Here is a 15,820-nt window from a genome sequence, read left to right on the forward strand (position 1 = left end):
AAAGACAAAAAAGAATTTTTGTTAAGTTTTAGCAGAATGACTAAGTGTTTTTCTGTTTTCTTACATACTTCATTTTACAACACTACATATAACACTTGACATCACTATTTAATCAAGACATATTTATCTGCACATGTATGTTTATTGTGGCACTATTCACAATAGTAAAGACTTGGAACCAACCCAAATGTCCAACAATGATAGACTGGATTAAGAAAATGTGGCACATATATATGGAATACTATGCAGCCATAAAAAGGATGAGTTCATGTCCTTTGTAGGGACATGGATGAAGCTGGAAACCATCATTCTCAGCAAACTATTGCAAGGACAAAAATCCAAACACCACATGTCCTCACTCATAGGTGGGAATTGAACAATGAGAACACTTGGACACAGGATGGGGAACAGCACACACCAGGGCCTGTTGTGGGGTGGGGGGAGGGGGGAGGGATAGCATTAGGAGATATACCTAATGTTAAATGATGAGTTAATGGGTGCAGCACACCAACATGGCACATGTATACATATGTAACAAACCTGCATGTTGTGCACATGTACCCTAGAACTTAAAGTATAATAAAAAAAGACATGTTTCTCAAGCCTATTACACACTTCAAAGTGAGTATATGTGTTAAGCAGAGATAAGTTGTTGCTAACACCAGCAATCATTTCATGTATTGCTCAGAATCTAAAGGACTCTAGTTTGCTCACCTGGATTTAGCTAAGTGAAAATACAGAATCTCAATGAGACAAGACATAATGGAAAGAACTCAAATTAAGATTGACCTTAGCTCTGTCATTCACTAGTCTCGAAGTTACTCAAAGCCTCTATGCCTGAGGTTTCTTGTGTGTGAAATGAAACTAACAATACCTGACTGTAGAATCCCTGTAAGAATTCTCCAGCATGTATGTGAAATACTAAGCATAGTGCTGGAAATCCCTGTTAATAATATTACTATTATCCTCTGCCCTTATCTGGTGTTGCAGAATAACTCACAGATCATCTTGGCAGGTGACATGTCTTTTACCATCATCTTAGAAGAAATCACTCCAGCCAAAAGTCAGACTATGAAAAGTAAACAAACTAACATGCGACTGTTATACTTGATTTTTATGCTGGAATTTGAAAGTAGGACTGTTTTTTCTTACCTTCTGTGATCCTCGGAGGTAAGCCAAGAGTGTTCGGCACATCGGTAAAAGAATAAGGCTGCAGTTGAGGTTAAGAACAGATGCGGAGGCTCTGCTTAGACACAATCCTAGCTGAACAAATAAGGCAAGGTCAGCACACAGTTAAGGACAGTAGTAAAGCCTTGTCCTGGCTCTACAAGCTACAGGTCTCACCCTATTGCTCTTTTAAGAATCATGCCAAATACCAACTCCTTCAAGAGCCTTGAATAGTCTCCCCTTTTCCTCTCACTAAAACCCCCTTTGAACGACTTCTTTCTGTTCTGCACTGCCACAAAACTTAGTACTCCTCTCATTAATGCTAATGTTACAATCACCTGAAAACACTGTTTCCACAGAAACTCCATTTCTCGTTCTGCCCCTACCCCATTGTTCTGGCTGTTAAGAGCCTTAAGAGTTTCTGTATATACTGCACCTCCACATTTATGTGGTGTTGGACCCTTTATTCACCGATAAGGTCACAGTTTTAAATGACATTTTTCTTGTGTGTTCTCTCTCTCTGGAACACTCTCAGTCTCCACACAACCCACCCATTTACACACCACAGCTTTTCTGCAAGCTCTGCTTATCACTAACTCTACTCATCTTTCTGGTCACATAGTAAGCACGACTCTTCTAGAGTTCTTCCCTGATCGGAAACTAGGAGAGAACCCACTGGTATACAAGCACTCATTGCTTTCTGTACTTCCCTGATTATGTCTCTAACCTTCTTTCTAATGTTTTTTAAAATTTTTATTTTATTTTTAATTGACAAATAATAATTGTATATATGTATGGGTAAAATATGATGTTTTAATACATGTATGCATCATGAAATGATCAAATCAAGCTATTCTACATATCCATCCCCCAAAACACTTATCATTTCTTTGTGGTAAATATATTTATTTATATTTATTTTTTAATTTTTTTGAGGCAGGGTCTCACTTTTTCTCCCAGGCTGAGTGCAGTGGTGCCATCAGGGCTCACTGCAGCCCCTTCCTCCTAGGTTCAAGCTATCCTCCTGCCTCAGCCTTCTGAGTAGCTAGGACTACAGATGCATGCCATGTGGTGAGAATATTTAAAATCCACTCTTAGTCGGGCATGGTGTAATGCACCCATGGTCCAAGTTACTCTGGAGACTAGGGCAGGAGAATTGCTTGAACCCAGGAGCTTGAGGCTTCAGTGAGTCATGTTCATGCCACTGGAGTACAGCCTGGGTGAAAGAGTGAGACTCTGTCTCAAAAAATAAAAAATTAAAATTAAAATACACTCTTAGCTATTTTGAAAAATGCAATACACTATTATTAACTATAGTCACCCTGTTGTGCAATTGATTACCAGGCCTATTTCTTCTAATCGAAACTTTGTACACTCTGTCCACTCCCATCCCCACCCTCTGGTAACCACCATTCTACTCTCTACTTCTATGATTTCAACTCTTTTAGATTCAAAATGTAAGTGAGATCATACAGTATTTGTCTTTCTGTGCCTGGCTTATTTCACTTAGCATAACATCCTCTAGATAATCCATGTTATTGAAAATGACCAATCTTAAATAAGACAGTGCCTTGAAAAACTGAGATTCATATATTTGACTATGTCTTGGGAGGAGGATATATCCATTCTTTTGAGAACCATTTTCATTTGGTGATAGCTAACTTAAAGCATTATCTTCATATGTTCACACCGAAAACATTATGTTCATACTAAAACAAATGAAGAATATAATGGAATAAAAATGCAGAAATGTGAATACCAGGGATCAGGAAAGCTTCCCTGATAGGCTCTCCTCCCATCTAATGTCACACCTTAATCTTGGGGATGTAATGCATCCTGATTTCATGGGGAGAGTACAATAAAAAGTTCTCATTTGATACTTCAAAAAAAAAATGCAGAGATGTTAGCAAAAGCACACCTATCTCTTACTATTAGCCACACATAGTTTGGATCAATTTACACTTATTAATACATTAAACCTCTTTCTGCAACCCTAGGAAGTAATTAACAATATTATCTTCCTTCTTAAAAAAGAAAGAATATTGAGTCATAGTGAAGTTAAGAATTTACCCAACATAAGATAATCAGAAAGTTGTGGAGCCAGAATTCAAACCCAGATATTCTGGCTCCAGCATTTATACTATTAACCCCCACTTTATCGTGCTGCTAAATTGCCTTTAAAAAGAAAATGTCCAGAAGGCACATATTAGGTAATAAACATTTTGTTGAATGACTTGATGAATGAATGAACATTTGAGGTAAGTGGTTTTAGACAACCACCCTAGATAAGACTTCCCTCCTAGTAACCCTCTCCAGCCCCAATAATGTTATTGTTCTTGTTCTTTATCATTAAAGAAAGCCCAGGTATAAACATTTGAGAAGTACTAGACAAGGTCACAGCCTCATATACATTAAGGATTGCCTACACAGTGTGATTAGGATGGGATTCCTAGCATAATTATTCTGTTACTTCCATTTAGTGTGTGACATGTTACCTTGAATTTTTTATGTTTTAACCTTTTTCTCTAAGTAAATGTTAAACCCCTCAAGACCAGGGTAAATATTTCTAAAATGTTTTAATATTACCCTACATTTGTATTTTAATTATCTGTTTATCAATCGCTTTTGAATATATTTTTAATGTAATCATCAGATCTACTCTGACAAGCTGAGTAGATGTTATTATTGCCATGTCGGAGATGAAGAGCTGTTACAAAATAATAATAATTAGGTCTACAAGAAATCCTGAATTCAATGACTTTGGGTAGTGTCTGAACATTGACATTTTTGAAAGCTTTCCAGATGATTCTAATATCCCACCTGGGTTGAACACCACTATCTAAGGCTATTTAGCCAACTGTACTGTTTACAAGTTATGAAACAATGACAACCATTAAATTATAATAAGTAAATGTAATTGCATATTTCCAAACTTACTGGCCAAATGTAGCTTTAAAAATAGCATTTTTTATATTAAAAATACAAAAGTAAATAGTCTGGGCATAAATAAAAAGCAAAGCAAGAACAATAAAGATCTCATCTACAGAAAGCTGACATAGTAAGTTACAACAAACAGGTTTACCATCTCTTTATCATCCAATACAGAACAGTCGCTAGGCTAAGTGTTTTTAATGAATCACTGAAAATATTTTCAAAAACCTTGTAAAGTAAGAACTATTATACTCAATTTACAGATGGCTTGTATAAGGAACTTAGAAGCTGTATACCTTGTCAAAAGTCAAACTAGTTGAAAAGGAATTCTGTACCCTGGAATCTAAGACTCTTTTTATCTCAGGGTTAAAACTAAGGCAAAAAATGTACTGAAGGATATGGAAGGATAAATATTAAATTGAGAGATATGAGAAAAGCCTACCCCAATGGCTCCTATAGGCCATATACATTATGCTTAGTTGCCAGTAAAGTATGTTAGTTAAACACAGGTCTTGGGTTTCATCTTCCATCAAGCATGACTACGTTAGTTTATTACTTAGTCATGAGTTACCCCTATAGTCCTAGCCAGCACCATTTCCTCTTTAGTTGGTATATGAATTAATGTGTTTGTGTCTTGTAATACCTCAAACTTCTCTGACTTTCTATGCATTACCTTGATTCTTATATATTATCACAAGGACATTCCATGGAGAAGCAGAAACCCCAAAGGTACCTCATTTCTCCTTATAACTGCCTCTCAACTCTAGGATCTGGCTTACTCCTCCTTTCTGCTCTTTTCCTACACCCAGGTAGTAAGTATTTCAAAAGAAGGATCCTTTTTTTTACAGCTATGTATCCTCAGCCCTAACACATGGGTAGTATTCAGTAAATCTTTGTTGAATTGAGCTGAATTTTTAAACACAGGTACCATGCTCTGATAAGCATTTTATTTGGTTACAACTCTCAAGTTTGTTCAAATATTTACAATCTTTGTGGTTATTTTATTCACAAAGCTTGCATGTCCACCAATAACTTTAAATTGCACAGCTTGAAGTATCATGGAAAATATTACGAAGTGGTCACTGAAAACTCCCCACTGTTACCAAGAAGATGAAGTCATATATATATATGAAACAAAAAGCAGGCACTTCAAGAAAATTCCTAGTTGCATTATTCTTACTCCCATAGTCTGTAGGCAACTTTATCCATCAAAATGGGTAATCAATAAATCTTGAGCGAATACACATATGGGAGCTAAAAAAAAGAAATTGAACTCGTGGAGACAGAGAATAGACTGAGAAGAGTAGTGGGAAGTGGGGAGATGAAGAGGCAATGGTTAACAGGTACATGAACACAGTACCCATTAAAAGGAATAATATCTATTGTTTGATAGCACAATAAGGCAACTATAGTTAACAATAATTTACTGTATATTCCAAAATAACTAAAAGAGTGGAATTACAATTTTTACAACATAAAGAAATGATAAATGGTTGAGGTGATAGATATCCCAGCTACTCTTATTACACATTGCATGTTTGTATCAAAATATCATGTGTATTTTATACATATATACAATTACTATAATAATTAAAAATTAAAATTGTTTAAGAAGGTAAATCTAAGCAAGCTTCAAAAAGAAGTCTTGTGTGAATAAATGAATGGATGAATAGAAATAAATAATAAGTACATTTAGAATACATATATTTTGGCAAATATAAATGCACAAATATTTCTATTAACAGATTTTGAAAAGACTAAAGATTTAGTCTAAAAAGAAAGTAGGACAAGACCCAAGATGGCTGACTAGATATAGCCAGGAGGAACATCTCACACTGAGAGACAGGGACATGGGGAAGACTAGCAAACTCTGAGCAGATCTTCAGCAGGAAAGCATTGAGAGTGGATGGAGTGAGGACACAGACAGTGGGCTGAACTTGGGGAGGAGGCTGGGAGCCCTGTAGAGGGCTGCTGAGCACTGGGGCTCGTTCCTGGACCCCAGCAACTCCTGAGGAATGAGTTAAACAGGTGAGGAGTGGTCTGTCCTCACCAGGAATCCCCAAAAGTCCTGGCAGCAAGAGAGCCCATGACTCTCACGGACACTTGAGCTGACAGAGAGAGTTGGCAGAGAGGTGGAAGAAACAGGATTCCAGCCTGTGCAGAGCACACAGGGTTTGGCACAGGAACAGCTGCAGTGGAGTATGGCTAGGGTGCCCATCCCCAAAGACTCTCCATGTCCTTCTAAGTGACGTCAGCCTTTGAGAGACTGTTGGACCTGGACAGAGCACGGTGGTGTTGCAAATGGGATGGGACCAGTCCAAACTGCACATCCTCTGTCTGCTGGTCTCTCCTGGGTACAGCCTGGCTATATGTATCTGCTTGAAGCACAGCCTCCGATGCGCAACCAAGTTGCTTCCCAGGGGTTATCATCATAGCTCCTTCACTGGAAGACTGTGTATGTTTGTTGAAGAGCTCCAGTAGACCAGCCCCTGACGATGCACACTAGCCAACCTGCAGCCTTGACCCACTACAGTTTCCATCTCCCCATGTGGGCAGACCTCATCTCCCTTACCCAGCCAATATGTGTGTGTGAATGCATCTCACTGTGCCACCACAGATGATGCAAACAGAGCTCACTGTCCAACCCCTTGCTGATGCAGGAGCGCCCTGTTACACTGCCACCAGCAGCACAAATGCGTACATGGACGCTGGCAACTCTGCCTCTGCCACCACCCTGCACCAGCCACACTGCCACTGCCATAGGCATGAGCATACACAAGACCACTTCAGGCTCACTCCCACCAATGCGCCACCCAAGCCAACAGGAGTGAACACTGCCAGCACCAGCTTTGTAGAGTTGTGGCCAGTAGACTAGGACACCTCAGCCCCCCCAGTGAATCAGATTCCAGATTCCTAACCTCAAAGGGCCAGAGACTGAAGCTGAGGGCCTAGTACAGCCATCCAGAGTTAACAGGCAGTCCAGGAGTGCTAAGCTGATCCTTGGCCCCCTAAAACCTTCCAGAAATAAAGTCAGTCTACTGAACCTACCTCAAACCACAATCAAACTTCCAAAGGCATCAAAGAAAATAAAATTGTAAAAAACTCCATCCAAAGAACAGTAACTTCAAAGACTAAAGGAACATCGGTCCACATAGATGAGAAGGAATCTGGCAACTCAAAAATCTAGAGTGTCTTCTAACTTCCAGTTGACCACACTAGGTCCCAAGCAATAGTTCTTAACTAGGCTGAAATGGCTAAAATGACAGAAATATAATTCAGAATATAGATAGAAACAAACTTCATACAGATTCAGGAGAAAGTTGAAACCAAATCAAAGGAAACCAAGAAATACAATAAAATGATGCAGGAACTGAAAGATGAAATGGCCATTTTAAGTAAGAACCAAACTGATCTGATAGAGCTAAAAAACTCACTACTAGAATTTCATAATCCAATCACAAGTATTAACAGCAGAATACACCAAGCTGAGGAAAGAATGTTAGAGCTTGAAGGCCAGTTCTCCAAAGTAGCTCAGACAAAAATAAAGAAAAAAGAATGAATGAAACCTCCAGGAAATATGGGATTAAGTAAAAGGGCCAAATCTACTAATTGGCATCCCTGAGAGAGAGTAAGCAAATTGGAAAACATATTTGAGGATATAATTCATGAAAATTTCTCCAACCCTGCTAGAGAGGCTATCACTCAAATTCAGGAAATGCAGAGAACCCCTGTGAGATCCTATACAAGATGACCATCCACAAAATACAGTCATCAGATTCTCCAAGATCAAAATGAAAGGAAAACAGTTAAAGGCAGCTAGAGAGAAGGGGCAAGTCAAACTACAAAGGGAATACTTTCAGGCTAAAATGGACCTTTGTACAGAAACCCTACAAGACAACAAAATTGGGGGCCTATATTCAGTATTCTTAAGGAAAATAAATTCCTATCAAGAATTTCATATCCAGCCAAACTAAGCTTCATAAACAAAGGAGAAATAAGATGCTTTTCAGGCAAGCAATTGCTAAGGAAATTCCTAACCACAAGACCTGCCTTATAGGAGATCCTGAAGGGAGTGCTAAATATAAAGACAAAAGACCATTACCAGCCACAACAAAACAAACTTAAGTACATAGACCATTGACACTATAAAGCAACTACACAATAAAGGCTGCATAATAACCAGCTAACAACATGATGATGGGAACAAATTCACATATATCAATAATAGCCTTGAATGTAAACAGGCTAAATGCTTTAATTAAAATACAGAGTGGCAAGCTGGAAAAAGACACAAGAGTCAACTGAATGCTGTCTTCAACAGACCCATCTGACATGCAATGACATTCATAGGTTCAAAGTAAAAGGATGGAAAAAAATCCACCAAGTAAACAGAAAACAGAAAAAAGCAAGGGTTGCTACTCTAGTTTCTGACAAAACATACTTTAAACCAACAATGAATAAAAAAGACAAAGAAGGGCATACATAATGGTAAATGGTTCAATTCAATAAGAAGACCTAACTATTCTAAGTAGATATGAACTCAACACAGGAGTACCCAGATTCATTAAAAAAATGTTCCTAGAGTCCTATGAAGAGACTTAGATAACCACACAAAAATAACAGAAGACTTCAAAATGCCACTAATATTATTAGGCACATCCTTGAGTCAGAAAACTAACAAAGATATTCAAGACATGATCTTGACCCATGACCAAATGGACCTAACAGATATCTACAGGACACTCTGCCCCAAAACAAGTGAATATACAATCTTCTCATCTGCACATTACATATACTTTAAAATTGACCACATGCTCAGCCATAGAACAATTTTCAGCAAAATTTAAAAACCTAAAATCATACCAACCACAGTCTTGGACCACAATGCAATAAAAATATAACTCAACACTAAGAAGATTGCTCGAAACCATACGATTACATGGAAATTAAACAACCGGCTCCTGGATGACTTTTGGATAAACAATGAAATTAAGGTAAAAATCAAGAAATTCTTTGAAACTAAGAAGAACAAAGATACAAGATATCAGAATCTCTGGGACACAGCTAAAGGAGTGTTGAAAGTTTTTAGCACTAAGCACCCACATCAAAAAGTTAGAAACACTTCTCCTATACCTAATGTTAAATGACGAGTTAATGGGTGCAGCACACCAACATGGCACATGTATACATATGTAACAAACCTGCACGTTGTGTACATGTACCCTAAAACTTAAAGTATCATTAAAAAAAAGTTAGAAAGACTTCAAATTAACAACCCAACATCACACCTAGGGGAACAAAAAATAAACAAAATCAGAGCTGAACTGAATGAAACTGAAGGAGGAAAAATCATACAAAAGTTCAGCAAATGGTAAAATTGGTTTTTTGAAAGGATAAATAAGACTGATAGACTGCTAGCTAGACTAACATAGAAAGAGAAGATCCAAATAAACACAATCAGAAATGACAAAAGAAACATTATCACAGGCTTCAGAGAAGTACAAAAAACACTCGGAGACTATTATGAGCATCTTTATGCAAACAAACTACAAAACCTAAAAGAAATGAAGAAATTTCTGGAAACATAAACCCTCCAAGATTGAATCAGGAAGAAATCAATACCCTGAACAGACCAAATAATAAGTTCCAACATTGAATCAATAATAAAAATCCTACCAACCAGAGAAAGCCCAAGACCAGACAGATTCATAGCCAAATTCTACTAGATGTATAAAGAAGAGAGAGTACCATTCCTACTGAAATTACTCCAAAAACATGAGGAGAAGAGGCTTTCACCTAACTCATTCTGGTACCAAAAGCAGCATCATTCTGGTACCAAAACCTCGCAGAGATACTACAAAAAAAGAAAACTTCAATCCAATATCCTTGATGAAAACAGAAGCAAAAATCCCCCCCAAAAATTAATAAATCAAGTCCAGCAGCAATCAAAAAGCTAATTCACCACAATCAAGTAGGTTTTATCCCTGAGACAAAGGTTGCTTCAACATACATAAATCAATAAATGGTATATATCACATAAACTTAAATATTAAAAAACCATGATCATCTCAATAGATGCAGAAAAGGCTTTGAGTAAAATTCAACATTGCTTCATGTTAAAAACCCTCAACAAACTAGGCATTGAAGTAACATAACTCAAAATAATAAGAGTCATCTATGACAAACCCACAGCCAACATCACTTTGAAAAAGGAAAAGCTATAAGCATTCCCTTTGAGAACTAAAACAAGACAACGATGCCCTCTCTCACCACTCCTATTGAACATAATACAGGAAGCCCTAGACAGAGCAGTCAGCTAAGAGAAAAGCATGAAGACATCCAAATAAGAAGACAGGAATTCAAATGATCTAGGTTTGCAGATGATATGATTCTATACCCAGAAAATCCAACAATCTCTGCCCAAAAGCTCCTAGATCTAATAAACAACTTCAGCAAGGTTTAAAGATAAAAATATCAATGTACAAAAATTAGTAACATTTCTATACAACAACAATGTTCAAGCTGAGCGCCAAATCCAGATCATAATCCCATTCACAATATCCACAAAAATAATAAAATACCTAGAAATACAAACAACCGGGTAAGTAAAAGACCTCTGTAAGAGAAATACAAAACACTGCTGAAAGAAATCAGAAATAACACAAACAAATGAAAAAAAATTCCATCTTCATAAATGGGAGGAATCATTATGGTTAAAATGGCCATACTGCCCAAAGCAATTTACAGATTCAATACCATTCCTATCAAACTACCAATGCCAGTCATCACAGAATTAGAAAAAACTATTTTAAATTCATATGGAACCAAAAAAAGAACCCAAATAGCCAAAGCAATACCAAGCAAAAAGAAGAAAGCTGGAGGCCTCACATTACCTGACTTCAAATTAAACTACAAGACTACAATAACAATATAAATGGTGCTAGGATAACTGGCTAGCCATTTGCAAAAGATTTAATCTGGACTCCTTCCTTAAAGCAATATAAAAATCAACTCAAGATGAATGAAAGACTTAAATATAAAGCAATATAAAAATTAATTCAAGATGAATGAAAGACTTAATGTAAAACCTAAAACTATAAAAAGCCTGGAAGCCTGGAAGATAACCTAGTAAAAATATCATTTGGGACATAGACCTTGGCAAAGATTTCATGATGAAGACAAAAAAAGCAATTACAACAAAACCAAAAATGGACAAATAAGATCTAATTAAACTAAGTAGCTTCTGTACAACAACAGAAACTACAACAGACAACCTACAGAATGGATGATAATATTTGAAAACCATGCATATGACAAAGACATAGTACACAGATTCTGTGAGAAACTTAAACAAATTAACAAGCAAAAAACAAACAATCTCATTAAAAAGTGGGGTAAGAACATCAAAAGACACTTTTCCAAAGAAGACACACAGGTGGCCAACAAGCATATGAAAACAATATTCAACATCACTAATTATTAGAGAAATGCAAATCAAAACCACAATGAAATACCATCTCACACCAGTCAGAATGGCTATAATTAAAAAGTTAAAAAATAATAGATTCCAGGAAGGTTGCAGAGAAAAGGGAACACTTACATGCTGTTCATGGGAATGTGAATTAGATCAGCCCCTGTGGAAAATAGTTTTGCAATTTCTCCACGAACTTAAAACCAAACTTTCATTTGATCCAGCAATCCCATGACTGAATACATACCCAAAGGGACATAAATCATTCTACCATAAAGACACATGCACACATACATTCACCACAGCATTATTCACAAGAGCAAAGACATGGAATCAACCTAAATGCTCATTAATGACAGACTGGATAAAGAAAATATGGTGTATACATATACCATGGAATACTGCACAGCCAAAAAAATAAGCAAGATCATGTCCTTTGCAAGAAATATGAATGGGGCTGGAGGTGATTATCCGAAAACAGAAAACCAAATACCAAGCACATGTTCTCACTTACAAATTGAGGGCTAAACACTGAGTAGACAGGAACGTAAAGAATGGAACAAAAGACACAGGGGTCTACTTGAGGGTGGAGGGTGGGAGGAGCGTGACATTCAACAAACTATGTGGTACTATGCTTATTACTTGGGTGAAAAAAAAAAACCTGTACACTAAATCCCCATGAAACACAATTTATCCCTATAGTAAACCTGCACATGTACCACTGATCCTAAAATAAAACTTTAAAAAAAACTCAGGATACAAAATCAATGTGTAAAAATCACAAGCATTCTTATACACCAATAACAGACAAACAGAGAGCCAAATCATGAGTGAACTCCCATTCACAATTACTACAAAGAGAATAAAATACCTAGGAATCCAACTTACAAGGGACGTGAAGGACCTCTTCAAGGAGAACTACAAACCACTGCTCAATGAAATAAAAGAGGATACAAACAAATGGAAGAACGTTCCATGCTCATGGGTAGGAAGAATCAATATCATGAAAATGGCCATACTGCCCAAGGTAATTTAAAGATTCAGTGCCATCCTCATCAAGCTACCAATGACTTTCTTCACAGAACTGGAAAAAACTACTTTAAAGTCCATATGGAACCAAAAAAGAGCCCCCATCGCCAAGTCAATCCTAAGCCAAAAGAACAAAGCTGGAGGCATCACACTACCTGACTTCAAACTATACTACAAGGCTACAGTAACCAAAACAGCATGGCACTGCTACCAAAGCAGAGATATAGATCAATGGAACAGAACAGAGCCCTCAGAAATAATACCACACATCTACAACTATCTGATCTTTGACAAACCTGAGAAAAACAAGCAATGGGGAAAGGATTCCCTATTTAATAAATGGTGCTGGGAAAACTGGCTAGCCACATGTAGAAAGCTGAAACTGGATCCCTTCCTTACACCTTATACAAAAATTAATTCAAGATGGATTACAGACTTAAACATTAGACCTAAAACCGTAAAAACCCTAGAAGAAAACCTAGGCAATACCATTCAGGACATAGGCATGGGCAAGGACTTCATGTCTAAAACACCAAAAGCAATGGCAACAAAAGCCAAAATTGACAAATGGGATCTAATTAAACCAAAGAGCTTCTGCACAGCAAAAGAAACTACCATCAGAGTGAACAGGCAACCTACAGAATAGGAGACAATTTTTGCAATCCACTCATCTGACAAAGGGCTAATATCCAGAATCTACAAAGAACTCAAACAAATTTACAAGAAAAAAACAACCCATCAAAGAGTGGGCGAAGGATATGAACAGACACTTCTCAAAAGAAGACATTTATGCAGCCAAAAGATACATGAAAAAATGTTCATCATCCCTGGCCATCAGAGAAATGCAAATCAAAACCAAAATGAGATACCATCTCACACCAGTTAGAATGGCAATCATTAAAAACTCAGGAAACAACAGGTGCTGGAGAGGATGTGGAGAAATAGGAACACTTTTACACTGTTGGTGGGACTGTAAACTAGTTCAACCATTGTGGAAGTCAGTGTGGCGATTCCTCAGGGATCTAGAACTAGAAATACCATTTGACCCAGCCATCCCATTACTGGGTACATGCCCAAAGGATTATGAATCATGCTGCTGTAAAGACACATGCACTTGTATGTTTATTATGGCACTATTCACAATAGCAAAGACTTGGAACCAACCCAAATGTCCAACAATGATAGACTGGATTAAGAAAATGTGGCACATATACACCATGGAATACTATGCAGCCATAAAAAATGATGAGTTCATGTCCTTTGTAGGGACATTGATGAAGCTGGAAACCATCATTCTCAGCAAACTACCGCAAGAACAAAAAACCAAACACCACATGTTCTCACTCACAGGTTGGAACTGAACAATGAGAACACTTGGACACAGGAAGGGGAACATCACACACCAGGGCCTGTTGTGGGGGTGGGGATGAGCAGGGAGGGATAGCATTAGGAGATATACCTAATGTTAAATGACGAGTTAATGGGTGCAGCACACCAACATGGCACATGTATACATATGTAACAAACCTGCACGTTGTGTACATGTACCCTAAAGCTTAAAGTATCATAAAAAAAAAAAGAATACGAAACCAAAAAAAAAATTTAAAAATAAATAAATATGAGAAGAAAATATTTAAATCCAATATTAACATTATGGAGCAGAAGAAAGTGGAATGAGGGGAACAAAACCTCATTACAGAACATCTTATAAGTCACAGGTCTTAAGGTAAAATTGACCAGTAAAATCCCACTATTATCTCTTTCAAGTTACGGAAAAATTATTTGAATTTTCTAATGTTTGCATTACCCAGCTGCCAAGAGAGAACATAATACCTCTATGTGAGGAAATTCAGCCACAAACTACTTGTAACATGACTCTAAAATGTTTTCTATTCAATAAATGCAATCCTTAGTAAGCTTTTGTTTTATTCTGCTACTTTTGGGAAGAAGAAAAAAAAGGAAGAAAGGGAGCAAGGGAGGGTAAGAAGCATGAAAGAAAGCTAGCTAACTGCATTACTATGTAACAGCGACAAATATTTTTAAAAACATATTTTAAAGATTTTATTTTATAAAAGTAATAAAAAATGTAAACTGTCTAGTAAAAAACTTAACAAAAAAACAAACCACAAGACACAAGTAAAAACAAGGAACTAAAGGAACGTAAGAGAAGGAAGAGAAGGGCTAAGTAGTAACTAATATACCATGTTTCATGTAGGGAGATTTAATTTTGTAAAGACGCCAATCTCTCAAAATTGATTTACAAACTCGATGTAACTCCAATCAAACTCCAATAGGTTTTCTTCATAAAACTTGACAAGCTGACTTTCAAATGTATGCAGAAATGCAAAACAGCAGAAACAAAGTAAAACACTAAAAGAAAAGGAGAAATAATTTGGCCTTCACATAATAGAACTTACTATAAAGTTACAGTAATTCAGAATGTGTTTCTTGTGTATAGATAGATAAACTGACCAGTGGAACAAAACAAAGACCCATTAACAACTATATATACATCAACTATACATATATAGATAGCATGTCAGATAAATGGGAAAAGAAGAGTCTATTCGATGAAGAAAAACATTGGTTATCATATGGAAACAAAATCACGTAACATCCTTGTTTCAAACCACCCCAAAACATTAGTCCCTGAATAGTTAAGAACTTAAAAACCAAAATCAAAATTCAAAACTTTTAATAGAACATAATATATTAATCTTTTGGACATTAGCATAGGCATGGATTTCTCAAGACATAAAAAGTTAGAAATCGATCAAAACAAGTAATACATTAAATATACAGGCAAAATAAAACTATTTTTTTCAATGTTAAAGAAAGGAGAAATTCAAAATTCACAATAGTGGTAATATTTTGCAGGAAGAGAGAAGAAAAAGATAGATATATGATAAAATAACCAAATATATAGATGTAAATTACTCATAATGTTCTAATTCTAGGTGCATGTATGGATATTCATTATATCATAAGTAATTTGTATAAAATAAATAAAGGAGGATCATGCTTAAATTAACAAATTGGGATAGGAACTGAGGAATATTAGTAATCAGATTCTGTCCATTTAGTAAAAACAAATAAAAATAATTATGTATGTAAATTGTTTAACTCAATGCCTGTCATATAGCAATAATTCCTATTAATAATAATAGGAGCACTATTCTCTGGATTACCACTGAATTCTACATCCCAGATCAGCTGTGCTTC

At 36.5% G+C, this 15,820-nt stretch overlaps 1 protein-coding gene across 9 annotated transcripts in view; it reads right to left on the reverse strand.

Annotated features, from left to right (window-relative positions):
- The window catches only part of NOX4 (NADPH oxidase 4), a 168,500-nt gene that overhangs the window by 120,724 nt on the left and 31,956 nt on the right, over positions 1-15,820 (reverse strand). For 8 of the 9 annotated variants that reach the window (XM_063671315.1, XM_054439383.2, XM_054439384.2 and 5 more), the window contains one exon: positions 1,153-1,263. In XM_063671315.1, coding sequence (XP_063527385.1) covers positions 1,153-1,263 — 111 coding nt within the window. The remainder of the gene's footprint in view (positions 1-1,152; positions 1,264-15,820) is intronic. The other variant, XM_054439385.2, reaches the window with a different exon arrangement.

The sequence above is a fragment of the Pongo pygmaeus genome, chromosome 9 (assembly GCF_028885625.2).
Source record: "Pongo pygmaeus isolate AG05252 chromosome 9, NHGRI_mPonPyg2-v2.0_pri, whole genome shotgun sequence".
NCBI lineage: Eukaryota > Metazoa > Chordata > Mammalia > Primates > Hominidae > Pongo > Pongo pygmaeus.